The 27061-nt window shown below is 38.2% G+C and overlaps 1 protein-coding gene across 2 annotated transcripts in view; it reads right to left on the minus strand.

Annotated features, from left to right (window-relative positions):
• Positions 1 to 27061, minus strand: part of ERO1B (endoplasmic reticulum oxidoreductase 1 beta) — a 67725-nt gene that overhangs the window by 16324 nt on the left and 24340 nt on the right. For both annotated transcript variants that reach the window (XM_010384668.2, XM_010384670.2), the window contains exons 3-9: positions 20796 to 20879; positions 19437 to 19478; positions 17279 to 17361; positions 11091 to 11164; positions 3722 to 3842; positions 3229 to 3275; positions 242 to 253 (exon numbers count right to left, since the gene is read on the minus strand). In XM_010384668.2, the coding sequence (XP_010382970.1) occupies positions 242 to 253; positions 3229 to 3275; positions 3722 to 3842; positions 11091 to 11164; positions 17279 to 17361; positions 19437 to 19478; positions 20796 to 20879 (463 nt within the window). The remainder of the gene's footprint in view (positions 1 to 241; positions 254 to 3228; positions 3276 to 3721; positions 3843 to 11090; positions 11165 to 17278; positions 17362 to 19436; positions 19479 to 20795; positions 20880 to 27061) is intronic.

A 27061-nucleotide genomic window follows, 5' to 3' on the forward strand; every position in this document is an offset into this window, starting at 1 on the left:
TTGTAATGTGAACTGATTTACAAACTAAGCATTCAGGGAAAATGGTCTTTTTTTTTTAACATAGGATAACTTTATATATATAAAATAATCTTTTTTTTTTTTTGGTCACTATTCATTAGTAGCTATTTTCTTAGAAAATAGGAATACTTTCTTTTGAATTACATAAAGGAAAAATCAAATTCTGATGGTTAAAAAAATTTCCTCCACACTTGAAGCAAACACAAACACGAGTTTTGCTCACCATCATCTTCACCTAAAAGAGAAAATAATAGAAAAAATTTTAGAAAATGTCTTACATAGCTCAGATCCCAATACTATTTTTTGAGATTAAAACTGTTAAACTATTAATTATATTATAAACCTTGGTCACTGAGTAGACATCCTGCAAACGAGTCCTCTTAATCAGAATATAGGCCAAAGAGTATAAGATTTGCACATTTGGCCAGGCGCGGTGGCTCACGCCTGTAATCCCAGCACTTTGGGAGGCCGAGGCGGGTGGATTACCTGAGGTCAGAAGTTCGAGACCAGCCTGGCCAACATGTGAAACCCCGTCTCTACTAAAAATACAAAAATTAGCCGGGCATGGTGGCGGGCACCTGTAATCCCAGCTACTTGGGAGGCTGAGGCAGGAAAATCACTTGAACCCAGGAGGTAGAGGTTTCAGTGAGCCAAGATCATACCATTGTGTTCCAGCCTGGGCAACAAGAGCAAAACTCTGTCTAAAATAAAGAAAGAAAGAAAGAAGCCTGGGCATGGTGGCTCAGGCTTGTAATCTGAGCACTTTGGGAGGACCACGAGGTCAGGAGTTCAAGATCAGGTTGGCCAACATGGTGAAACCCCATCTCTACTAAAAATACAAAAAATTAGCCAGGTGTGGTGACAGGCGCCTTGTAATCCCAGCTACTCAGGAGGCTGAGGCAGAGAACTGCTTGAACCCAGGAGGCAGAGGTTGCAACGAGCCAAGATCACACTACTGCACTCCAGCGTGGGTAACAGAGCGTGACTCTGTCTCAAGAAAAGAAAAGAAAAAAAAAGATTTGCATATTTTAAAATACAATAAATAATAAAATATCAGAAAGCAATTAAAAATAGTCATTAAGACCACTATATTCAATAATTAATTACTATATAAAGTTGCTCCTTTAATCATTATGCACACAATCCTCTCTGAACATTCCTGTTTCCATCCTGGAATATTTTTCTCTTTTAAATTACTGCTCCTCAGCAGAGATAGGCCTTAATGACACTACATCCCAAACTGTAATCAGTGAAACCCTTGGGCAAGGTGCTGCTTCCGGGAGGCCTAGAGGTGGGAAGAGGCCAGAGGCTGGGTTCTAGGGCTACACGGCAGCTCTGCCTATCAGCTTTATTATGTGGGTTCTGAAGCGAGATTTCATTTTTGGACAAAAGTTCCTATTGCTCAAAACCTGTTAGAAAATAGTTGTATAAGCCTAGGGGTTATGACTCAGAAACGTGGAAGAAAGAGTTAAGAAGATTAAAGAACTATTAATCAACCAATTTCAATGGAGACAGCATGTAAATAGCATCAGCAAGAGCTATTAATTACTTCATAGAGTATTCCTATAACAGCTAGGAACCATTCTCTTTACCTAGTCTTGTCTTCTTTCATATTTCATTTTTCTTCTTGTCTCCTCTTCCCTTCCTCTTTTTCTATGTAGTAGTTTCCTTTTTCTCATCTTTCCAGCATAAAATGTTATGTCTCCAATATATCACTAACATGGAAGTGAAGTGTTTCTTAGGACTTGACGGTTTTCTTAAGTGAAAAATTGTATTTTCTGCTTTAAAAGTATTAAGTGGCTGTAGGAAAGGTCTGGAAGAACACCTTTCAAACTCTGTACTATGGAATAGAAGAGCTTTCCCTTTTCACTTTATATAACTATTATATTGCGTCCATTTTTACAAAATGTTGTGGAATTAAAACCTTTAAGTTGAAAACAGAAAAGTTGTGAAGCAAAAGTAGTAAAAGAGACAAAGGATAAGAAGCCAGGCACATCTTTTTCGGGACCAACTTCGTTCTCCAGGCAGTTTCAATGTGAATTTGGGGAAAACGAGTATTTGCCACATTGTGACAGAGTGAGCAAAAAGCAGTCTATGCAGTCAACCCTTCCAAGTCTATCTGGTTCTCAGAAAGGTCTAAAGATACAAATTTAGATCAGGAAATCAAATTTCTTAAAACACTCCCTGTCTAAAGCTAACATTGGAATGGAGGTCAATTACAGAGTTTCTCCCAGGGTTTGGTTCCTCATTGAGAACAGAATGAGGATGTACCCCACTGATGGCAGTAAAGCTATTCTGTTGAAATATAATGCCAGACACAGGTGTTAACTTAAAATGTTTCTAATAGCCACATTTTTAAAATTCAAAAGTATACACACACTACAACAAAAATATGTTACATGACGCATAGGTTGTAGTAGTCTTACCACTTACCCAAACAATAAGGTTCTGTCTAACAGCAATACAGTTTCTACATCTAAATAAGCTAAGATTAAATAAAATTTAAAATTCAGTTTCACACTAGCCAAATTTCATGTGTTCAACAGTCCCATGTGGAAACTGGTTACTTTATTGGACAGTACAGATATAGAGCACTGCTAAAGGCAGCCTACGTTTCTCATTTTTCCTACTCAAAGTGTGCCACATAAGTCGGCACCTGAGGCAGTACCTGGGAGCATGTTAGACTGTTGGGCCTCACGCAAGATCTACAGAATCAGAACCTGCGTGTTACCAAGACTCCTAGGTGATTTGTATGCACGCTGAAGTCTAAGAAGCAGTTACGAGACATTGGCTGTCAAACTTGGTTGCATACTGGAACCATCTGGAGAGTTTAAAAAATACCAGTGCCTGCTGTTCTCATTCCAAGGATTCTGACTTAATTAGTATAGTGTAGGGCCTGAGCATCCAGATTTTTCAAGAAGTCCCCAGGAAATCTTTGATATCTATTTCTTCCTCACATATTTTAATTATTTTACATAAACTTCCTAGTTCAGGGTCTGGCACAGAGCAGGCACACAATAAATGACAGTAATTATGTAAAACAACATGCCTAGAAATCTCAAGACTTGACTATGAACTAATCTTATACTTTTTGTTCATCATTCAAATTAAACAAAATATAAAAATGAAAGCTTTTTCAATATAAAGTTTAGTTATGAAGACATTTTATAAACAATGAAAAGCATGAAAACGCACATAGGAAAAACCTACCTCGGCTAGGTGCCAGAGGATTTAAAGGACGATAAACAGATCGAGGCCTGAAAAAGAAAGCACAATACCCGAACATAAAATGGTTTAACTTTTATAGTGTATAATTTTGTTCCAGTAGAAACAAATACTCCCCTCCCCACCCTCTCTTTTTTTTTTTTGAGACAAGAGTTTCACTTAGTCACCCAGGCTGGAGTGCAATGGCGTGATCTCTGCTCACTGTAACCTCCGCCTCCCGGGTTCAAGCGATTCTCCTGCCTCAGCCTCCCAAGTAGCTGGGATTACAGGCACCTGCCATCATGCCCAGCTAATTTTTTTGTATTTTTAGTAGAGATGGGGTTTCACCATGTTGGCCAGGCTGGTCTTGAACTCCTGACCTCAGGTGATCCACCCGCCTTGACCTCCCTAAGTGCTGGGATTACAGGTGTGAGCCACAGCACCCGGCCTCTCCCCACCCTCTATCAGTTGTTCCTTCTTCCCCACCCCCTCCAGTTACTTGAAACAGTTCTCTTCATAGATGCTGTTCCACACTCTCCATGCAGAGGTCCCTTTATAGCCAGTGTAACGCTCTGGGTTCAGCAATAGGTCTACATACTGAGCAGCTGGAGATCTCTCATCTGAACAAGAAACAATTCATAAAAATCATCCATATTTCACCATTTATCTAAGATTTAACAGTACAAAGCAAATCGGACTACTCAAAGGTAAGAGAAATGCGATGCTTTTCAAGTAATCTCCAACTTAAATGGTACAGTGGCTAGTATACTTGTGACTACTTGATGCAGGATTTGTAATAACTTGGACAAATTCCTTAAGAGAAGAAAAACAACTCTTCCATTTCCTTTGGACATGCAGTGCTCTCTTAAGCAATGTAACATTCCCTTCACCTTATCAGAGACATGAATCATTTCTTAAGTTTTAACCACCCAGGACTGAAAAGATCAAACAGAATCATAACCTGCTTTAATATTTCATGTGATTTATTCTCTAAGAATATACCTACCTAACCACACACTTGGAAACATTTTGCAACATATATTGTATTAAAAATAGAGCTTTCCCTGCTACTCTCTGCTTGGAGTTATGAAGTAAATGGCTCCATAACTTTGTGATCCAAATCTGATTATTCATAAAGCTATACCATGCTCTAGTTTTTAAAAGTTATATATTACTGTTTTTACTGATGTTAACATACTGAAGTGCTTTTTTTGCTCTCAAACTAAAATGTAGTAGGCACAACTTTCACAAACTTGTTGAAATATTTAAAACGAAATAACTATTTTCCATATTGAAACCCAAATGAGTATTTACCTGATCTCCACTATTTGGACTTTTGTGTTTTTTTTTTCTTTTTTGAGACGGAGTCTCACTCTGTCACCTAGGTTGGAGTGCAGTGGTACAATCTCAGCTCACCACAACCTCTGCCTCCCGGATTCAAGTGATTCTCCTGCCTCAGCCTCCCTAGTAGCTGGGACTACAGGCGTGTGCCACCACATCTGGCTAACTTTTGTATTTTTACTAGAGACGGGGTTTCACTATGTTGGCCAGGCTGGTCTTGAACTCCTGACCTCGTGATCCACCTGCCTTGGCCTCCCAAAGTGCTGGGATTACAGGTGTGAGCCACCACTATGTCCAGCCCTATTTGGACATTTTAATTGAGATCTCTAAGGAATACAAAAGATTTTTAAAAATCTTAATTATTGAAGCTCACATTCTGAATAGAAATGGGAAACGTGATTTTCATAGCTAAAGAAAAATTACACTGACTAGGCCTCACACATATATGCTCATAATACATATAAGCTCAAGTGTTATATATGATGGCACAGATATATTCCTTTATTTATATGCTTACTACCTTTTGTTGTCATTAGTTTAAACAATAATACATAGGCATCTGGTTTAAAACAGGAGTCAAATATGGTCATTAAATGTCCCTCTTTCATTACCTGATAATATATTTTCCTGTAAGTAAACAGTATTCCCTGGACAGTCAATGACCACAGACTGGGATTATCCATGATCACAGGGCAAAATAACATCTTGATCCATGCCTTCCAAGAATTACCTGGCACTTGTTGTTTCTGAGACAGAGTCTTGCTTTGTCGCCCAGGCTGGAGTGCAATGTGAGATCTTAGCTCACTGCAACCTCCGCCTCCCGGGTTCAAGCAGTTATCCTGTCTCAGCCTCCCAAGTAGCTGAGATTACATGGACTCGCCACCATGCCCGGTTGATTTTTTGTATTTTTAGTAGAGATGGAGTTATGCCATCTTAGCCAGGCTGGTCTCGAACTCCTGACCTCAGGTGATCCACCCACCTGGCACTTTCATGATGTAGGAAGAATACAAGGATAACTAACAATTTACTATATTAAATGGGTTGTATATAATTTAGACAATGGAAACATGATTTTGCAGACTATAAGAATACTGGCTCTATTTCTAGCTCTAAATTTGTAAAGATACTCCACTATAAAAAACAAGGCAAATAAAACCATTTACAGATGGATAGAAAAAACCGTCCAAGAACACAGATTGACTCAGGACTCAAAAACAGTAACTTCCAAAAATCTTAATTTAAAATAAAAATTCAAATTATGAAGTATAAGTATGGCTTTTGATATGGGCACAGTGGTGCACGCCTCTAGTCCCAGCTGCTTGGGAGGCTGAAGTGGAAGGATCACTTGAGCCCAGGAATTGGAGGCTGCAGTGAACTATGCTGGCACCACGTGCTCCAGCCTGAGCAATAGGCCCTTTTTAAAAAAAAAAAAAAAAAAAAAAAAAAAAAAAAAAAAAAGGCTGGGCGCGGTGGCTCAAGCCTGTAATCCCAGCACTTTGGGAGGCCGAGACGGGCGGATCACAAGGTCAGGAGATCGAGACCATCCTGGCTAATACGGTGAAACCCCGTCTCTACTAAAGAATACAAAAAACTAGCCGGGCGACGAGGTGGGCACCTGTAGTCCCAGCTACTTGGGAGGCTGAGGCAGGAGAATGGCGTAAACCCGGGAGGCGGAGCTTGCAGTGAGCTGAGATCCGGCCACTGCACTCCAGCCTGGGCGACAGAGCCAGACTCTGCCTCAAAAAAAAAAAAAAAAAAAGTATGGCTTTTAGCAAAGAAAAAAAATCTTAAAACTCAGTATTTCTAAGTTGTATAGTGTTAATCTCCAAAACTGCTCTTGAATAAATTTGTCTGCAAAATTGAATTATATATAAGCTTCACAATTAAATATAACATTAATTTATGTTCTCTGATGCATATATATGTACATATTTCTAAATAATTTGTGTGTGTGTGTACATGTAGGACTACATGTGTATAGAATGTGCACAAATGTGCAAATTGGACGAGTACCAACCGCTTCTCCCAACAAAACCAACCAAATAATAAAGAAGAAAAACCATGATTCAAATATTAAACCATGATGAGGGAGCTAAAAAAAAAATCACAAGAGGAAAATCAATTATATCAGGTTTTTCATTGTTCTTTTTTAAGAAATGTGGTCTTACTTTGTTGCGCAGGCTGGACTCGAACTCCTGAGCTCAAGCAAGCCTCCTGACTCAGCCTCCCAAGTAGCTGGGACTCCAGGTGCTTACCACAACATACAGCTCAATTATATCAGTTTATGTAACTACCTAAGTAAAACTTACATTTTTAAGATTCTTAATGTTTATTCCCTTACTTCAATCAATACTTTTAAAAAAAAAATCTTGTAATACTTTCTCAAATCATGAAGAGTGGGTTTTGTTAACCTATACAAGGAGTTTGCAAACTACAGCTTGTGTTCCAAATCTGGCCTGCTGCTTATTTTTGTAAATAAAGTTTTCATGGAACACAGCCATGTTCATTTGCTTACATACTGCTTTCACACTATTATGGCAGAGATGAGTAATTGCAAGAGAGACCCTATAGTCAGTCTATAAAGTCTAAAATAGTTATTATTAGTCCATTACTTAAAAACCTTACCAACCTCTGCTCTATACTGACAAGAATTTCATGAGACATCCAGAGTGAGCAAAGTGTGTGGCAGAAAGCAACTACAGGCCAAGTTCTCTACAAACACACTAGCTGGCAGTGCCCATCCTTATCCCTGGGCCATCTGTGACACTGATTTTCATTTATTCCTCAACTGCAACTTGTCTCAGTTTGTACAGCTACATCATTCATTCAGATAATTCTCTCTAAATTATCTGGCCCTCTACTATGACCTCCCCTACAAAAGTTTTATCTTCTTTCTGCCTCTACAAAGCAGCTTCATAACTCCTTACTCTGGGAATTCATGCAGTTGAACTAGTATTATTTCCTCCTCTTCAAGTATACTTTTTTTTTTCTTCTTTTTCTTTTTTTTTTTTTTTGCAATGAGTCTCACTCTGTTGCACAGGCCGGAGTGCAATGGCATGGTCTCGGCTCACTGCAACCTCTGCCTCTCGGGTTCAAGCAATTCTCCTGCCTCAGCCTCTCATGTGGCTGGGACTACAGACATGTACCACCAGGCCTGGCTAGTTTTTGTATTTTTAGTAGAGGCAGGGTTTCGCCATGTTGGCCAAGCTGGTCTCAAACTCCTAACTTCAGGTGATTCACCCGCCTCAGCCTCCCAAAGTGCTGGGATTACAGGCATGGGCCACCGTGCCCGGCCTCCAGTATACGATTTTTTCTAACTGAATTTCCTTGTCACTGTCCTAATTTAAGAGTTATGAGGTCATACCACATTTTCTAGGACGTTAAACTTTCCTCCCTACTTCCTAACTCATATATCTCTTAAACATTAATGGTAGCATATAGGACAACTTAGTGTGCAAGCTCTTTGCTATGGTCACAGATAAAACAATACTGTATTATAGACTCAGGATTCAGCTTAAAGCCCTCCATCACCAACCCAACCCCAAACTGCTACTAACTCACGTTAAAACATCATTTACAGTCAAGGAGAAGATACAGTTCATAAAGCACTCAAGAAATTTTGATACACAACCAGATTTAGAAACTACTGTTTTAAACATTAAATTTATTAATGAACATATTTTAAGGGAAAAAATAAAACTAGAAATCTATCATGCTATTTAGGCTTTCTATGAAACAACTAGTTCATTCAGCAAGTATTTACTAAGCATCTACCACGTCCAGGCACCGTTCTAGGCACTAGGGATACATCAGTGAACCAAAAACCAAGCCCTTGCCCTCAAGTAGCTCACAATCTAGCTGGGGAAGACTGACAAGAAATCGATACACTCAATAATATGCCATATACTGTCAGGCAGTTATTAGTGCTTGGGCAGGGTGGGGGCCAGCAGTGCAAAGGGACAGGGAGTGATAGTGGCTACTATCTTACATAGCGAGATGAGAGTAGGTTTTTCTGATAAAGTGACATTTGAGGAGAAACATGAACCAAAAAGAAGAAGCAAGCCATGATAAAGATAGTAACAACAACAACAACAACAACAAAGAGTGGTAGGAAAAGCAGTTTACCTTAAAGGATATTCAATTACTAAATTATTTTAAAAACTACGATTTGATCTATAGGGATCATCTTCCATTCAAACGAAGTCATTATCAACAACAAAACAGCAGGAAATGGGGTATATGAATATATTCCCCAGTAAACTGGGTAAATATTCTTTATATTTTTGTTTTAATCCACTGAATTTGGGAAACAGCAATAACTAAACAATGATTATAAAGCTACCCTGACAGTAATTTTAAAAACTACTACAGGCCAGGCATGGTGGCTGACGCCTGTAATCCCAGCACTGTGGGAGGCCAAGGCAGGTGGATCACCTGAGGTTAGGAGTCCGAGACCAGCCTGGCCAACATGGCGAAACCCTGTCTCTACTAAAAATAAAAAAAATTAGCTGGGCATGGTGGTGCATGCCTGTAATCCCAGCCACTAGGGAGGCTGAGGCAGGAGAACTGCTTGAACCCAGGAGGCAGAGATTGCGGTGAGCCAAGATTGTGCCATTGCACTCCAGCCTGGGCAACAGAGTGAGACTCTGTCTCAAAACAAAACAAAACAAAACAAAACTGCATATAAACCATTGGAATATATATGAACATTACAACTCAGAAGAGTCATGGTAAACCAATTAGTAGGTACCATGGTTTTATAAGAATATAAAAATAATTGATTTAAAATATAATCTTGAAAATCTTAAGGGGATGATTTCACATAAATTCTTAAGAAACATCTCTTACTTTTTACAATTTAAGAAACTAATATTCTAAAAAACAGTTAACACGGATGGGTGCAGTGGCTCACGCCTGTAATCCCAGCACTTTGGGAGGCCAAGGCGGGTGGATCACAAGGTCAGGAGATCGAGACCATCCTGGCTAACACAGTGAAACCCCATCTCTACTAAAAATACAAAAATTTAGCCAGGCGTGGTGGTGGGTGCCTGTAGTCCCAGATGCTCGGGAGGCTGAGGCAGGAGAATGGCATGAACCTGGGAGGCAGAGCTTGCAGTGAGCCGAGATTGTGCCACTGCACTCCAGCCTAGGCGACAGAGCGAGACTCTGTCTCAAAAAAAAAAAAAAGAAGTTAACACTGTTTATACTGATGGCAGGTAATCTACATATCAGTTTATTTATAGCAGGTACTTCCTGCAATTAAGTATTTTATAAATTACCTATTTACCATAAGAGTAATATATATATTCACACAAATTATTAATCTGAAAACCTATTAAATAAGCACTATTTATACTTTCATCAAAGAATAGGTAAATGGACAATTTAGAAATAAATGACGATGAGTGTTAAGCACTCAAATATAACTGTAATGACAAACAAAGAGCAAATGCAAGAGTAAGGAGAAGTTCAATGGCTTGCTTTGAAAAAACCTTTGCCAATTCTAGACATCATAGAGAGGATACTTCATTAATTATCCCTTGGCATAACCTTACTCAGATTCCTTTCAAATTTCCTTACTGAAACCACATAAACCAAGAAAATATTCCATCTCCCACCATTATTCTCAGTTTACCATACTACAGTAGAAGCTCACTCTAACTTACTCCACTACAGGCTGGATTGATAGCGCAATTGTACCTGTGAATCTTTTTTAAAACTTTGGGAAGCAGATCACTCTAGATGCCTGAAGAGTTCCAAAGAACTATTTCCAACTATGCATACTTAATCCCCAAATTATTTTCCACTATGAAAAATATTACAATACCAAGGAAAAAGGTGAAGAGAAACCAAATGAATGATTTATGCCTACTTAGCACAATTCTTTGGGAATATTATCCTACAGATAAAAAATTTTGAGTCACTGCAATTACCTTCTGTTAAGAGAAGTGGTAGTTACTCTGGTGGAGAGTGTCCAGTCTTTCTACCATTCCAGGGGACTCTTGGAAAAAGGGCTGTGGAGAAGTCGAATTAGAGTCCTCTCCAGCATTAGAAAGCATCTTTATATGAGTTTGTTAAGACCTCTAGCAAATTCCAGTGTAAATATTTTTACAAAACGTTCACAGATCTATAACTAAGTGGCTTCAATTGAAGGTCCATGGCAGATGGGATATCATAATGGAGAGAATACAGGTTTTAGATTCAGATATGGGATCAAATCCTGCCTCAGCCTCTTGTTATTGTGTGATCTTGGGCAAGCTATTTAGTCTTTTTCAGACTCAGTTTTCTCAGATATGAAATTAATACACACTTATGAAGGTAGCTGCAGAGACCAGAAATAATGTATTTAAGGCACTTAACACAAGGCCTGGAACACAGGCTCTCATTAAATGCCATTATGAATAATAAGGTCTACATAGCAAAATCCAGTATTGAAGCTATAATTCAGTTTGTATTTTCATTGATTAAAATGTCTCATAAAAGGGTTAAAGTTAAAATAATGTAATGATAATAGTTTATTGTATTACCATCAAGTTCACAAAAGTGATCCCGTGAATCATCATATCTTGCCCAGTCAATGAAAGCTTCTTTGCTTTGATTACTATGGGAAGGAGGAATAAAAAAGAAAAATTATTAAATTTGGATCTGAAACTTTTAACACTGTATTCTAGTGTCATTAAAATAGATAATCTGAGGTCAGTTAAAGATTAGATGATGCCACAATTCTGTTATTAGTGATTATACGAAGGAATGATAAAAAACAAGTTATATGAAAATACGTATATTAATTTCCTTGAGTAATTTATATTTCTTAACTACACTGAATTATTAGGACTAGTCAATAATAATTATTTTAACTAGAAATTAATTTATAAATACATATAACATGTAAACACAAAACTCAAGCTAAACTTTTCAATTAACTTAGAAATTATAATGTTAATTGTATTTTTTCCTGAAGTAATTAAATTTACTTTCAGAATTCTTTTAATTTAAATTGCTTCTATACTTACAAGATCTAAAATGCCAATAACTGTATTTCTATAATCTCCCATCCAATGTGGTATTCACTGGTTACAACAATGCCACTTTCATCATGGTGTATGTATCATTCATTTCACAGCCTACTTAACATTTAACAAAATCTATGATCAAGATTTCTAACTTGAAGAACTGATAAGGAACAACTTCACTGAAAACAACTTTGATCTACATCAGCAAACCTATATTCAGGCCTTCTCTGTATTGAATACTCACGATGGTAGGATCTATCAGAGAGGCATCATTTTGCTACCCTCTTTATTCATAACACAAAAGGAAAAAACAAGGTACAAAAAACTATATAAATCAGGTATACAAAGGTAAAAATCAGGTAATTCCTAAATGTGGTACTGTCATAATCAAGAATTTGTTTTGTATTTGAGAAGCCACTACAAAGAAGTGTATAAGCTTGGTTGTACCACATCAACTTTTATCAATATATTTTTCCAGTTCAACTTACTGTGGAATTTTTTTCCCTATGGGAGTATATAATAAAAATTAACAAAAATATTGTATCATAGTTGACTCAATTGAAATACACGATGCCATAAAAAATAATGCCTAATTATAGCTAAAATGATGTAACCAAACTTGTGTTTAATAAGATAGATCTTACGTTGAAAATAGTGAAGAACAAATCATAGTGATATAAATTCCTATTTTCTTGTTAACGATATGACTGACTTTCAGGAACTTTCTTCTTTGAGCATCCTCATTTGAGGAGGCTTTGCTGATTCTTTCACCTAACCCCTGCCTAAAACCAAAATAAAGCCATGCCTAAGCCAGAAAAAACATTGAATGTGCATTCAATGCTAATAAAGCTGACTCAGTTTTATAAATGAATTAGAAGGGACCTTAGAGGTTATCTAGTTGAACTTTTCCAAAAGTCAGTTTGAAGATGGATGCAACACTATTTGCATGAGAATTTCTCAGGCTTATCCTTTCAAGATAGTGTCCTGAGGTTAAAGTAGTAGTCTTCAAACTGGGGAATGAGGAGCACAAAAGATGGAATAGGGAATGAGAAACTTTCTGGGAGTGATAAATTTTTTTTTTTTTTTTTTTTTTGAGACAAGGTCTCACTGCACCCAGGCTGGAGTGCAGTGACATCATAACTCAATGTAGCCTTGACCTTCTGGGATGAAGTGATCCTCCCACCTTCAGCCTCCCAAGTAGCTCAAACTACAGACATACGCCAACACATCCAGCTAATTTATTTATTTATTTATTTGTACAGACAGGGTCTCGCTATGTTGCCCAGGCTGGTCTCAAATTCCTGGGCTCAAGTGATCTGCTTGTCTTGGCCTCCCAAAGTTCTGGGATTACAGGCGTGAGTCACCGTGCCCAGTCAATATATTTTTTATTTATCTATTTATTTACTTACTTACTTACTTATTTATCTGAGAAACAGTTTTGCTCTGTCACCCAGGCTTGGGTGTAGTGACACGATCTTGGCTCACTGCAACCTCCACTTCCTGGGTTCAGGTGATTCTCCTGCCTCACCCTCCTAGTAGCTGGGATTACAGGCGTCCGCCACTATGCCTGGCTAATTTTTTTATTTTTAGTAGTATTTAAGTAGTATTTTCACCATGTTGGCCAGGTTGGTCTGAAACTCCTGGCCTCACGTGATCCCCTGCCTCAGCCTCCCAAAGTGCTGGGATTACAGGCATGAGCCACCAAACCTGGCCTATGGTATCTTAATCGTGATGATGTTATATGGGTGGACACATGTCAAAACATCAAACTGTATACTTTATATGCAGTGTGTCATATTTCATTATACCTCAAAGTAAAGCTGTTTAAAAAATCATAGTACCAATCGCTGGAGAAGCTGTAGAAAAAATAACTGATACACTGCTAGTAGCAATATAATCTGGTAGCAATTTTAGAAAACAATTTGGCAGTACCTAATCTCATTCCTAGGTGTATTCTCCATAAAAATGTACACATGTATGCACCACATTTATTTTTTATTTTTTTACACATAGTATCTCACTTTGTCACTCGGGCTGGGGAGTACAGTGGCACAATCATAGCTCATTGCAGTCTCAAACTCATGACCTCAAGTGATCCTCCTGCTTCAGCCTCTCAAGTAGCTGGGACTATAGGCCCACGCCACTGCACCTGGCTATTTTTTTTTTTTTTTTTTTAATTTTTTGGAGAGACAGGATCTCACTTGTTGCCCAGGCTGATCTTGAACTCCTGGCTTCACACAATCCTCCTGCCTTGGCCTCCCAAAATACTGAGATTACAGGCATGAGTCACCATGTCCAACTCTATCCACCAAAATATTTTTGAAATGGCCCCAAAGTATAAGCTATCAAGAGCAGAAAAAACATGGCACATTCTTACTATAGAATATTATGTGCCAATAAAAAAGAATTAAACATTGCTATGCCCAAAAACATGAATGAATCTCAGACACATGTTAACAAAAAGAAGCCAGGTACAAAAGAATATATTCTATATCATTCTATTTATAAACAGTTAAAACCAATCTCTGTCAGTATCTCAAAATCATGGTTAACTTTGGAAGGTGATAATGACTAGGAAAAGTCCACATGGTAATCCAGGCAGCAAGTGTACATGGATGGTGGCTATAGAGTTGGGTTCACTTTGTAAAGTTAAATTGACCTTTACACTTAATAATTTTCCACCCTACTGCATGTGTATTATACTTAAAAAATTTAAGTTTCAAAATTTTCTGTTCAACAACAGAAAACTACAAGCAAAATTAAAAGACAAGTCCTAACAACCAATAGAGCCAACAAAGAATTATCACATTATATAAAGAATGCTTACAAATCAGTAATAATTTAAAAATCCAACCCAATAGAGAAAAAAATGACAATGAATATAAACTGGCAATTTACCCCAAAATTTTGTAATGACTTAAGCCTAATCCCTAGATCATTCCTTTATTTACACTCTCTCCTTGGTGACCTCACTCAGGTTATGGCTGCTAAATACCATCTATTCATTGACTGACTTCCAGACCTCTCCCCTAATTCAGACTTGAATACCCAACTGCCTACATGAAATCTCCAAGGGGATGTCTCACAGGCAGCTCAAACTTAACAAATCCAAATTTGACTATAACTTTGTATCAGACTTGTTCCTCCTGCAGCTGTCGACAGGTCAGTAAATGGCAACTCCATTTTTATAATTTCAAATCTTGTAGTCATCCAAAAGTTCATATCTTCTCAATATCACATATCTAATACTGCAGCAAATCCTGTTAGCTTTATCTTCAAAATACATCCAGAACCTGACCGCTTCTCATCATTTCCACTGCTATCACCCTGGTCTAAATCACCATAATGTCTTATTTGGATTACTACAATAATCATATAATAAGGTTTCTGCAACGTATCAGGCTCCCTCAACACATGCCCTTAACTCCTCTGTTCAAAACCTCTCAGTGACTTTTATTCTACCCACTCTAAAAGCAATACTCATTATAATTGCTTTCAAGGCTCTACAAGATCTCTCCCCACCCCACCTCCTGCCCTATCCCCAGCATCTTTTGACCTTGTCTTCTGCTACTTTGCCCTTGATCACTGTGCTCCAGTTACGTTGTTTTACTGTGTTTAAGTCTAGGCATGATCCTGCCATGGGGGTTTTCAACTAACATTTATATATACCTGGAATGCTCATACCCCAGCCAACCATAGTATGACTCATGCCTTCACCTTCTTCAGCAATTTGTTCAAGTGTCGTATTATCACTTAGGTCTTCTCTGACCACCCAATTTAAAACAGTGCCACTCACTCCTAGCCCTCTTTATTCTTCCCTGCCTGTCTTCCCTAACATTCATAATCATTTTACTTATTTCTCATATATTTTACTTGTTTATCCTGTTATTTCCTCTGACAAGGATCAAGCTACACGAGGGCGGAAATTTTATCAGTTGCATTACTGTATTCCTAGTACCCTAGAACAGCGCTTGGCACATTGTAGACATTCATTTGTTGAATGAAGAAGAAACTCAGATGTCCAATAAATAAAAAATGCTCAAATCCACTATAATTACGAAGTATAAATTAAACAAAACTAAGGTGCTATTTCACACTCATCAAACATTACTTTTGGTAAGGATGAAGAGAATGATACAAGCTGTCAGCACTGGAGTCAGTAAACATTCACACCAAGTACTATGGAATGTCATCAGGCAATATCAAGAATGGGTACAAAAAAGGCAATCCTAAGATTCAACAATTTTACTTCTAATGTGAAAAAAAATTCAGGAATGCTCAAGGTGGCATGTTTGTAAAAGTAAATAATTGGAAATAGCTAAACAATCGTCAATAGGAGAATAGCTAAGTAAAATATGACATATTTATATGATGAAAATCATCAGTTAATATAAGTCTGTGTTTCAACATTCTCAGATCTAGAAAGCAAAATGTATAATGAAAAAAATTGCAGAACGTTAAATATAGGATATCATTTATATAAAGGAAAAATAAAACCATATACACAAAATAAAACTATCTTATGTATACATATAAATATATGATAAAAACAAAAATGGACTGGATATACACCACCAAATTCATGATAGTAGTTACCTCTACTGGATTAGGGAATACAGCATAAGGGATTTAAAATTTATGTGATATGTCTTCTTCCTTAAAACATACGGCAAAAAATGTTAATATTTATTTACTTGGAATGGAGGATTATATATTTGAAGTGGAGGATATATATGTGGGTGTTTATTATCTTTTATTTTCCTATATTAAATTTTGTTTTCAATAAATAAAATTGCTAATTTATACTGAGTCATTAGCAATTATAGTACATATATACAAATCTTTTTTGTTTTTTGAGACAAAGTCTTGCTCGTTACCCAGGCTAGAGTGCAATGGTGCGATCTCAGCTCACTGCAACCTCCGCCTCCCAGGTTCAAGCAGTTCTCCCGTCTCAGCCTCCCAGGTAGCTGAGATTACAGGCACCTGCCACCACGCCCAGCTAATTTTTGTATTTTTAGTAGAGACAGGGTTTCACCATGTTGGCCAGGCTAGTCTTAAACTCCTGATCTCAGGTGATCTGACCACTTCAGCCTCCCAAAGTGCTGGGATTACAGACGTGAGCCACCGTACCCAGCTCATAAATACAAATCTAATCAAATGGGAACGTCAAGGAATTTCTGAAATATCCCATTCCCAACTACTGATTATGTCTAGTCATTTTACACTGCACAATTTGAGGCCACTTATATATTATTTATGCTGGTTTCTATTTAGAACAAATAAGGAAAAGTTAACAGAAAAAAATCTATGAAATTTAACAGTTAGGCTAATAACTTTTATCATTCAAAAGGTAACATGCAGACTGAATTACTATTTATAAAAGACTTAGGAGTTCAAGCCCCTTCTTCCATAGTAATCAGGAAAAATGGATCCATAAACCCTGTTAGCTAAACAATCTTGTAAATTTCTACTTTTTAAAAGATTTACTATGGATGATACATTCTAGAAATTTAGGGATAAATCAGCCAAGAAGAGGCAAAGCTATTATGAAATTTAGGATAAAGAAAAACTTTTTCTTCCTTTAAAAAATATATTAGTTAAAACTTTAACGGGTACAAAAAGTTTTTACCAAAATCATAAAAAAATTGATTCTTGATATCAATAAGAGAATATTTTCTTATTACTACCAAAATAAAACTTGCCTTAATGTGCTGTTAATTGCTCCCAGTTTATTAGCTTGCTCACAATCTTCTAATTCTTTGGTATTGTTTGCCATTTTCAAGTACTGCAAAGAAGTTCATAAGTTTAGTAATAATTATTACCTTATTCTTTATTTCAGTTTCTATTGGCAGAATAATCAATCTGTCAACAATGATATACACTAAATATAGATACATTCCATTATAAAAATCCCTATCATATGTAAGAAATACAAATGAAAATGAGGCAGAAATTTCCACCACCTAAATATTATTTCCGTCAACAACATATTAAAATTTAACAATTAGGCTGGGCGCGGTGGTTCACATCTGTAATCAGCACTTCGGGAGGCTGAGGCGGGCGGATCACTTGAGGTCAAGAGTTCAAGACCAGCCTGGTCAACATGGTAAAACCCCGTCTCTACTAAAAATACAAAAATTATCCAGGTGTGGTGTCACACACCTGTAATCCCAGCTACTCGGGAGAGGCTGAGGCAGGAGAATTGCTAGAACCTGGGAGGTGGAAGTTGAAGTGAGCTGAGATCACACCACTGCACTCCAGCCTGCATGACAGAGCAAGACTCTGTCTCAAAAAAACAAATAAAAATTTAAAAATAAAAGTTAACAATTAGCACTGATGTGTTGGTGATGACGTCAACTGAAAAAACAACCCTCTTGGGAAGTAAATTTGACCATATATATGTGTGTGTGTGTGTATGTATACATCCATATATGTGTGTACATATGTATACATCCATATATGTGTGTACATATGTATACATCCATATATATATATATGGTCAAATTTAGTTCCCAAGAGGGTTTTTATATATAAAAGTTATATATATACACACACACATATATACACATATATATACACACACATGTTTGCAAAATGCTTAAACTTTGAACCTGCACTCCCACTAGTGAGACCATATCCCAAGGCAACCATTTTTTTAAAAAGGTACAACTGCCTTGGAAAATTATTTGGTATTATTTGTAATGTTGAGATAGGCACATCTTGTGGTTCAGCAATCCAGCCTTTACATGTAGACCTAGAGAAACTCTTACACGTGTGCACAAGACAAAGGACAAAAATGCTAATGCATTACCGTTTGAAATAGCCAAAAACTGGGAACAACTGAAACGTCCATCACTAGAGGAATGGTTAATATGTGTTATAGTCATACAACTGACTACAGCTATTAAGATGATGAACAAAATCCACATATACCAACAGAGAAAATTTCAAAAGCATGAGTAAAAACACAAACTGAAAAAAAGTGTTTGTAACCTAAAGAAATACAAAAATATTTAAATAAAATAATTTACACACAATAAATTACATATTACTTGTGAATACACATGCAATAAAAGTGTAAAATATATTACTCGTAGATACACCTGCAATAGGAATATAAAATCACAGAAGGATCCTTCAGAAAAATGGTTAGTTCTGGGGAGGGAGGAAGTAGAATGAACTGGGAAAGAGCTGAGGGGGTTTCAACTGCTTTTATATGGTTTTATTTATTTCACATCTGAAGCAAAAACAAATACAATAAAGTAAAAACAAAAGATTACACGGGAGAGAGAGCAAGAAGAAAATGCAAAGGAGGCACAAGGAGGAGACAGAGAGGATATGATGATCTTTATTAGGTATGTGCAGTAGTGAAAAACAGGAAATAAACAGTTACCCAAAAACATATAAATGGCAAAATAAATTATACTACTCTCATAAGAGGACAAGAACAATCATTAAAAATGAATATCTTAATACCATCTGAAAGTACTCTGCTCAAAATATCTTGATAATTATTTACTCTATACAATATAATTTTGAACCTGCCAGGCTGACAAGTTGAAACAGAAGACTAAAAATAGCTATGTGATAAAACACCTGCTGACTAGGGGATCTGACACTATAGTTACATTTAATAGTTGTTCCAGAGATTCCAAAAACAGTACTGAAGTAATTTCAAAAGAATCTAGGAATGTACAACCTATCTGCTTGATGCAAGAGTTAGGGATTTGGAATTCTGAGGCAAAATGTCTCCATTCCCAACTAACCATAATATGGTTCTTTATTACAGCCACTGTCAGTCAGTAAATGGTAAGTTTCACAATGTAAAGCAGAAACGCTCAAGGAAGAGGAGGAACTTACCTTATTAGAATGCCCAGCTTTTATTCCAACTGGAATTTTACTCTTAAAAAAACAAGAAAAACAAAAATTTAAAAAGTGATCTTTGTTTTTGGAATTTCTTCACAAATTGTCAATGCATTGCTCTAATTCATCAAGTATTTTATTCTATGAGGGGCAAATGTACATTCGCTCAAATTCTGTTTTCACACTCTCTCATAAGGTAAAAGTGTTATCCCAATATACAGACTTATAAATCAAAGTATAGAAAACTGAATGACATACACAAAGTCAGAAAGCCAAAAGCAGCTCTAATAACTCTTATTGCAGTATTTTTTATAGTCTATATAATTTAGGTTAAAAACACTGATGATCACTTCTTCCACAAACTTTGTTACCATAGAAAAGAAAGTTTTAAAAGTTCAAAATTATTTGCAATGTATTATGTGCAATTTTAACTTCTGCTCTAATAAAGTGTAGGCAATTTTGGATTACTAGAAGGTTTTTTTTGGCCCACATGATTAACCTAGAGTTTACCAATCTAATCTAGGGTTTACCAATGGGAGAAATGTATGTAGCTGGAACATTCTTTTTCACAAGGCCAATAATTAGTGTTAGGCTTTAATAAATGTATCTGAATTATTACAACTGGTTTATCAAACAGAACTTTAAACAAAATACTTAATACATATTTTGTTCTTAAAGGAAACTGAATATTATAAATTTTTAAAGAATATTCCCTTTAGGAAGGACATTGGTACAGATTTTTAAGGACAACAAACTAGACTGACTAGGTAAGAAAAGCAGAAAGTGAAAGGAATACAAAGCTTCAGCTAATTACTGTTGAAGGAGAGGAATATAATTAATTGTTAGATAACAAAAATCAAAGTCTAACATGTAGCATTCTCTTGGTATTAAGTATAGGTTTTTTAAAAAAATGTAAATGTAACAAGGCCAAGTGAAAATCTAATTCCAAGCCTGAAATTTTCCCAATTAAATCATTATAAATTTGAAATAGGGTCCAGTAGCTTATTTTTATTTTGTTTTTTTCCTATGAAACAAGATGTTGATTCAATAAAGCATGAAACAAAAGACAACTGCAGATCCAATCCTAGAACAGGCCTCTGATTTTCCTTCCATTTTAGAATAAGACTATATTTCCACATTCGATCACCAGTATCACTGGATACAAGTGTCTCCAAACCCATTTCGGTGTCAAGTATAGAATCTTCAATAATCTGGTTCTAAAGGAGAAAGCTGAGAGCATGTGAATTTGCTGACATGTCCAAATCCATTGACATTAGCCTGAAATAAAACAGAGGTTATGCTTTTCTAAAAGTCCAAGAGAAAATTGGCTTTGCCCTGCTGTTTTATTTATTATACCTCTGGACAGGGCTCCACATGACAGTCTTTTATCGAACAGTGGCCATCTTCTGCCCAGAAAGGACAAGGTCGCTTCAGATTAACCTTGAAAGAAAGAATAAATTAAAGTTAGTATACTGATATTATAGTTACGGGATGTTCTCAAAGTGTCACTGTGTTGGACATCAGTGACATGGTGGTGAATAAGAAGGAATACTTTCAGCCAGGCGCGGTGGCCCAAGCCTGTAATCCCAGCACTTTGGGAGGCCGAGACGCGCGGATCACGAGGTCAGGAGATCGAGACCATCCTGGCTAACACGGTGAAACCCCATCTCTACTAAAAATACAAAAACTAGCTGGGCGAGGTGGTGGGCACCTGTAGTCCCAGCTACTCGGGAGGCTGAGGCAGGAGAATGGCGTGAACCCGGGAGGCGGAGCTTGCCGTGAGCCGAGATCCGGCCACTGCACTCCAGCCTGGGCGACAGAGCGAGACTCCGTCTCAAAAAATAAATAAATAAATAAAAAAAGAAGGAATACTTCCTATCCTAGTGGCACCTATATGGTTCAGAATTTAAAATGACTGCAGTGAGCTAGATCATGCCATTGCACTCCAGCCTGGGTGACAGAGAAAGCATTTAGAACTACTTTAATGTCTTCCAGCCTCCTGATGTTATCTTATTAATGACAGTTCTCTCATGCACCCATTTATTCAACGAATGAGAACTGAGCATCCACTATGTGTCAGGCACTGGTTAGGCTCTGGGTGAAAAAAATGGACAGAAAAAGAACTCCCCTCTCCCTCTGCAACTAAAAAATCTATTGAAGGAAACAAGTTAAATATTTGTATGTTTTGTACAAGTTGTAGTCAGTGCTACAAAGAAAATCCAGAGAATTGTAATAGTGGGGCTGGCGGATGGAGGCCTCTAAGGCGGTATATTTTAGGATGGAGGAAGTGTGCATTTGGATAAGGCCATAAAAAGCCTGGACAGTTATGTGAAGTAAAAAACACCAGTTGAGCTGATGTTTAATGTAGAAGGGGGAGGGTGGTAGAGAACGAGGATGGAGGTAAACAAGGGACAGATCATGCAGGACATTTTAACCATGGTAAAAACTCTGGATTTTCCTATTCTACACATTACAGGAAGACAGTAATTCAATAGGACTTGCAGATTGCCCATGCCAAAATCTAGGTTTTATTCTCTTTCCTCCCTTTTCTTGTACCCCATCAAACAATTCATTTTCCATTTTTCACCACCTACCTCTTGCCTACACTATTGCAATAGTCTCCCTGCTTCTACTTTTATTTCCATATAGCAACTACGGTTATCTATTTAAAACAAATCAGATCATATCAATCCCTCCTCAAAACCTTCCTGTGGCTTCCATCACCCTTAGAGTTCATAAACTCTGCAGCAAGCTCCACAAGGCCCTCTATAACCTGGCCTCTGGCCTACCTCTCTGACCTCTATTATGCTCCTCTGGCCACACTGGCCTTGCTGGGAGGGAACACACCAGGCTCCCTGTGTCTCAAGGTCTTTATTATTTTTATTTTTTGAGACAGGGTCTCACTCTGTCACCCAGGCTGGAGTGCAATGGTGTGATCTCGGCTCACTGTAACCTCTGCCTCTTGGGTTCAAGAAATTCTCCTGCCTCAGCCTCCCAAGTAGCTGGAATTACAGGCGCCCACCACTGCGCCTGGCTAATTTTTGTATTTTTAGTAGAGACAGGGTTTCGCCACACTGGCCAGGCTGGTTTTGAACTCCCGACCTCAGGTGAGCTGCCCGCCTTGGCCTCCCAAAGTGCTGGGATTACAAGTGTGAGCCACTGTGCCCAGCTGGTCTTTATCTTTTTTTTTTCTTTTTTGAGATAGTGTCATGCTCTGTCACTCAGGCTGGAGTGCAGTGGCACAAACTTGGCTCACTGCAGCCTCAAACTTCTGGGCTCAAGCGATCTTCATACCTCAACCTTCCAAGCAGCTGGGACCACAGATGTACCACCATGCCTGGCTAATTTTTTTTTTTTTAAGTAGAGACGAGGTATCACTATGTTTCCCAGGTTGGGCTGGAATTCCTGGGCTCAAGCCATCCACCCACCTCAGACTCCCAAAGTGTTGAGATTATAGGTGTGAGCCACAATGCCTGGCCTCAAGGTCTTTATATTTGCTGTCCTCTCTGCCTGTATTATTGTTCCTCCAGATCTTATGACGGCTCACTCTTTCACCTTATTCAAGTCTCTCTCACATATCACACCTCAGCAGAGAGACCATTACTGGCCAGGCTTGCTAAAGTAGTGCTCAGTATGCAACCTCTATCCCAACGTACTGTTTTACATTCTTTTATGGCACTTATCACTACCTGAATGTTGTCTGCTTATTTATTGTCTGCACCTCCTACCATCATAAGGATCAGAATTTTGCATTATCTTATCCTTAGTGCTTAGAACAGTGGTATAATACATAGTAGACACCTAATTAATATGGTTAAGTAAACAATATCTATATTACAGAGAAGAAGGCAAAAATAGGTAGAGATTGGCAACATAGAGGAGAGGGTGATCAACTCTGACTTTTGGTAATATGTAACATGGGTATGACTAGAAGTGTTTGAGGGAGATTTATAGGCAGCGGGGCAGGATGTGCATAAACAAAGAACCTTAAAACAGCATGGCACATTTGGGGACTGCAAGTTCTCAGCCTGGACACCTCCCTTGAGCTTCTGGCCTGTATACCCATGTGCTTCCTTGATTATCTCTTCCTGGATAGGGCATTCTAGGTACCTCAAAATTAACATATCAAAAACTGTACTCCCTCCTTCTAGTAATTCTCACCATCTGAGTAAACAGCAACTAGTTTATTCTAGTTCCTCAAGCCAAAATCTTGGCAGCTTTTCCAGCAACTCCCTGAGGCTCTGGCCTCTAACAAGCCATTATCCGGGAACATAGGTAGCAAATAAAGAATAAACCTCCGGCCGGGCGCGGTGGCTCAAGCCTGTAATCCCAGCACTTTGGGAGGCCGAGACGGGCGGATCACGAGGTCAGGAGATCAAGACCATCCTGGCTGACATGGTGAAACCCCGTCTCTACTAAAAATACAAAAAACTAGCCAGGCGACCCGGCGGGCGCCTGTAGTCCCAGCTACTCGGGAGGCTGAGACAGGAGAATGGCGTGAACCCGGGAGGCGGAGCTTGCAGTGAGCTGAGATCCGGCCACTGCACTCCAGCCTGGGCGACAGAGCGAGACTCCGTCTCAAAAAAAAAAAAAAAAAAAAAAAAAAAAAAAAAAAAAAAAAAAAAGAATAAACCTCCTTAAGCCTAAAAGGAAGGGACAGCACTCTATGTGCCTTCTTCTCCCCTGGCTTACTTCAGGTGCTAATCCTAGCCATACGTTCTCTCCTTGGAAAGAGACTGGAGGCCTCTGCCAGCAAGAACAGGAGGAAAAGCACTCTCTGTGCTTTCTTCCCTGGCTTGCTCCTGAGATATTTATGCAACCTCTCATTAGAAGGAGGCAAGGGGACCTCTCCATGACTAGAAAGAGAAGGGGATATTCCCTGTGTCTTCTTCCCTGACTTGTTTCAGGGAACTCCAGACCAAAAGGTTACCCCTGCAAGGTGCATGTGAGACTTCTTGCTTGAACAGGAGAGTGAGCACTCTCTGCACCTTCTTTCCTGGCTTGCTCCAGACATAATCCCAGCCCTGAAATCTCTGCCAGCACGAATGGAAGGGACAGCACTTCTCATGCCTTCTGCCTCCATGTGCTCTAGAGATAAATTCCTACAATCTCCCGGTGGAAGGAGGTGGGGGACCTCCCCATTCCTGAAAAGGAAAGTCAACACTCCCTGTGCCTTCCTCCTGTAATATCCTTCAGTAATAGCTTCAGATCAGAAGTCTCCCCCTACTAGGGAGGCATGAGACCTGCTGGCCCAAAAAGTAGAGTGGGCTTCCTGCACCTTTTCCCCTGCAGGCTCTGGCAATAATTCCAGGTCTTCAAACTCGCCACGAAAAGTTTTTGAACACGTCGAGAACCCCAACTTTCATAGCCTTCACTGGAGGGACAGGCTGCTAAATCACCTAGCTCTGGGAGTTGATGAAGCTCTACGCTCCTGAGTCTCCTAGACCACTGAGAACAAACAGGTGACTTTTAAACTTGCAAATAAATATTCAGCAGCTATCTCCTCCAGGTTAAAAGTCAGCAGTTAGATCAATAATATAGACATCTGCCTCAGACGCTCTCCTTGGTGCAGAGCAGAATCAGTGGGAGATAAACTCTGGCTTTCAGCTTCTCTGCAAGGAAAGAAGAAACCAAAGCATACATCTAACATCCCAATACCTCTAGTCATATCCCAAGGGAATGGCTTCTATACCACCCCTCTCAAGGCAATAGTACAACTTGACTCTAATTTCTTGGAGGCCACTAAGAACAAAGACAAGCTGGACAAGCACAAAGTTCTGAGGAACCAGAATACTGCCCAGGCTGACTGGGAAGAAACACCTGCTACATAAGACCAGTCTAACAAGACTAGAGAAGGTGGTTCTTTTATATAATACACAGAAACCAAAACAGAGTTAAGAAAAATGAAGAATTACTTCTTCTAGTAATATTCACCATCTGAGTAAACAGTAACTCCATTATTCTAGGTCCTCAAGCCAAAATCTTGGCAGCCTTTCCAGCAACTCCCCACAGCCTTGGCTTCTAATAAGCCAGTATCTAGGAGCCTATGTAGCAAATAAAGAATAAACCTCCTTGAGCCTAAACAGAAGGGACAGCACTCTATGTGCCTTAAGAAAAATGAAGAAATAGGGAAATATTATGCTAAAAAAAAAAAAAACAACAAAAAAAGACAATCTCAATTAGAAGCCAACCCTACTGAAATGAAGATATGTGATTTACCTAATAGGACATTTAAAAGGAGTCATAAAGATGCTCACTGAGGTAAGCAGTGTGATGCACGAACAAACTAAGAATGTCAACAAAGAGGTAAAAATATTTTTAAAATACCAAACAGAAATCATTGAGCTGAAGAACACAATAGCCAAACTAAAAAAATTCAATAGAAGGGTCCAACAGCAGACTAGATCAAGCAGAAGGATTAGCAAACTTGAAGACAGTTCACTGGAAATCATCCAATCTGAGGAACAAAAAGAAAAAAGAATGAAAAAGAATGAAGACAGCCTAAGGGACTCATAGGATACCACCAAGCAGAATTACACACATTATCAGATTACTAGAAGGAGAAGAAAGAAAAAAACGGACAAAAAAAAATTCAAAGAAAAAGTGGCAGAACACTTCCCAAGTCTGGGGAAGGAAACAGAAAGCCAGATACCCCTATGTTAGCTTGATTATGATGAAAGAAAGAAAGAAGGACAGAGAGAGAGAAAGAAAAAAAAAAAAAAAAGAAACAAAATGAAGCAAAAAAAACAAAAAAAAAACAAAAACAAAAAAACCCAGCCAGATCCAGGAAGTTCAATGAAAACTTGACAGGAGGAATCTGAAAAGACTCACACACCGAGAGACATTATTATCAAATTGTCAAAAGTTAAAGACAGAAAAAATATTGAAAGCTGCAAGGGAAAAGTGAGTTGTTACAAACAAGGGAACTTCCAATAAATTACAGGCAAAATTTTCAACAGAAACCTTGTAGGCCAGAAAGGAGTGGAATGTTAGATTCAAAAAGCTGATAGAAAAGGAAGAAAAAAAAATTGTCAACCAAAAATACTATATTCAGTGATCCTGTTCTTCAAAAACGAAGGAGAAATAAAAACTTTCTCAGACAAAAGGTAAGGGAATTTATCACCACTAGACCTGCCTTATGAAAAATACTAAAAGGATCCTTTAAGCTGATGAAAAATGTTGCCAACTAGAAATATTAAAAAATATGAAAATGGCCAGGCACAGGGGCTCACACCTGTAATCCCAGCAACTTGGGAGTCCCAGCAGGTGGATCACTTAAGGCCAGGAATTCAAGACCAACCTGGCCAACATGGTGAAACCTCATTTCTACTAAAAAAAAAAAAAAAAGGTACAAAAATTGTACTTTTGGTGGTGCTTGCCTGTAATCCCAGCTACTCAGGAGGCCGAATCAGGAGAATCACTTGAACTTGGGAGGCAGAGGTTGCAGTGAGCCAAGATTGTGCCACTGCACTCCGGCCTGGGTGATAGAGTGAGACTGCATCTCAAACAAAAATAAATGAATATGAAAACATAAAACTCACTAGTAAAAGTAAGCATACAGTCAAACTCAGAACACTATTATACTGTAGTGGTGGTGTAAATATCAATTATATCTCTAATAG

The sequence above is a fragment of the Rhinopithecus roxellana genome, chromosome 8, assembly GCF_007565055.1.
Source record: "Rhinopithecus roxellana isolate Shanxi Qingling chromosome 8, ASM756505v1, whole genome shotgun sequence".
Lineage (NCBI taxonomy): Eukaryota > Metazoa > Chordata > Mammalia > Primates > Cercopithecidae > Rhinopithecus > Rhinopithecus roxellana.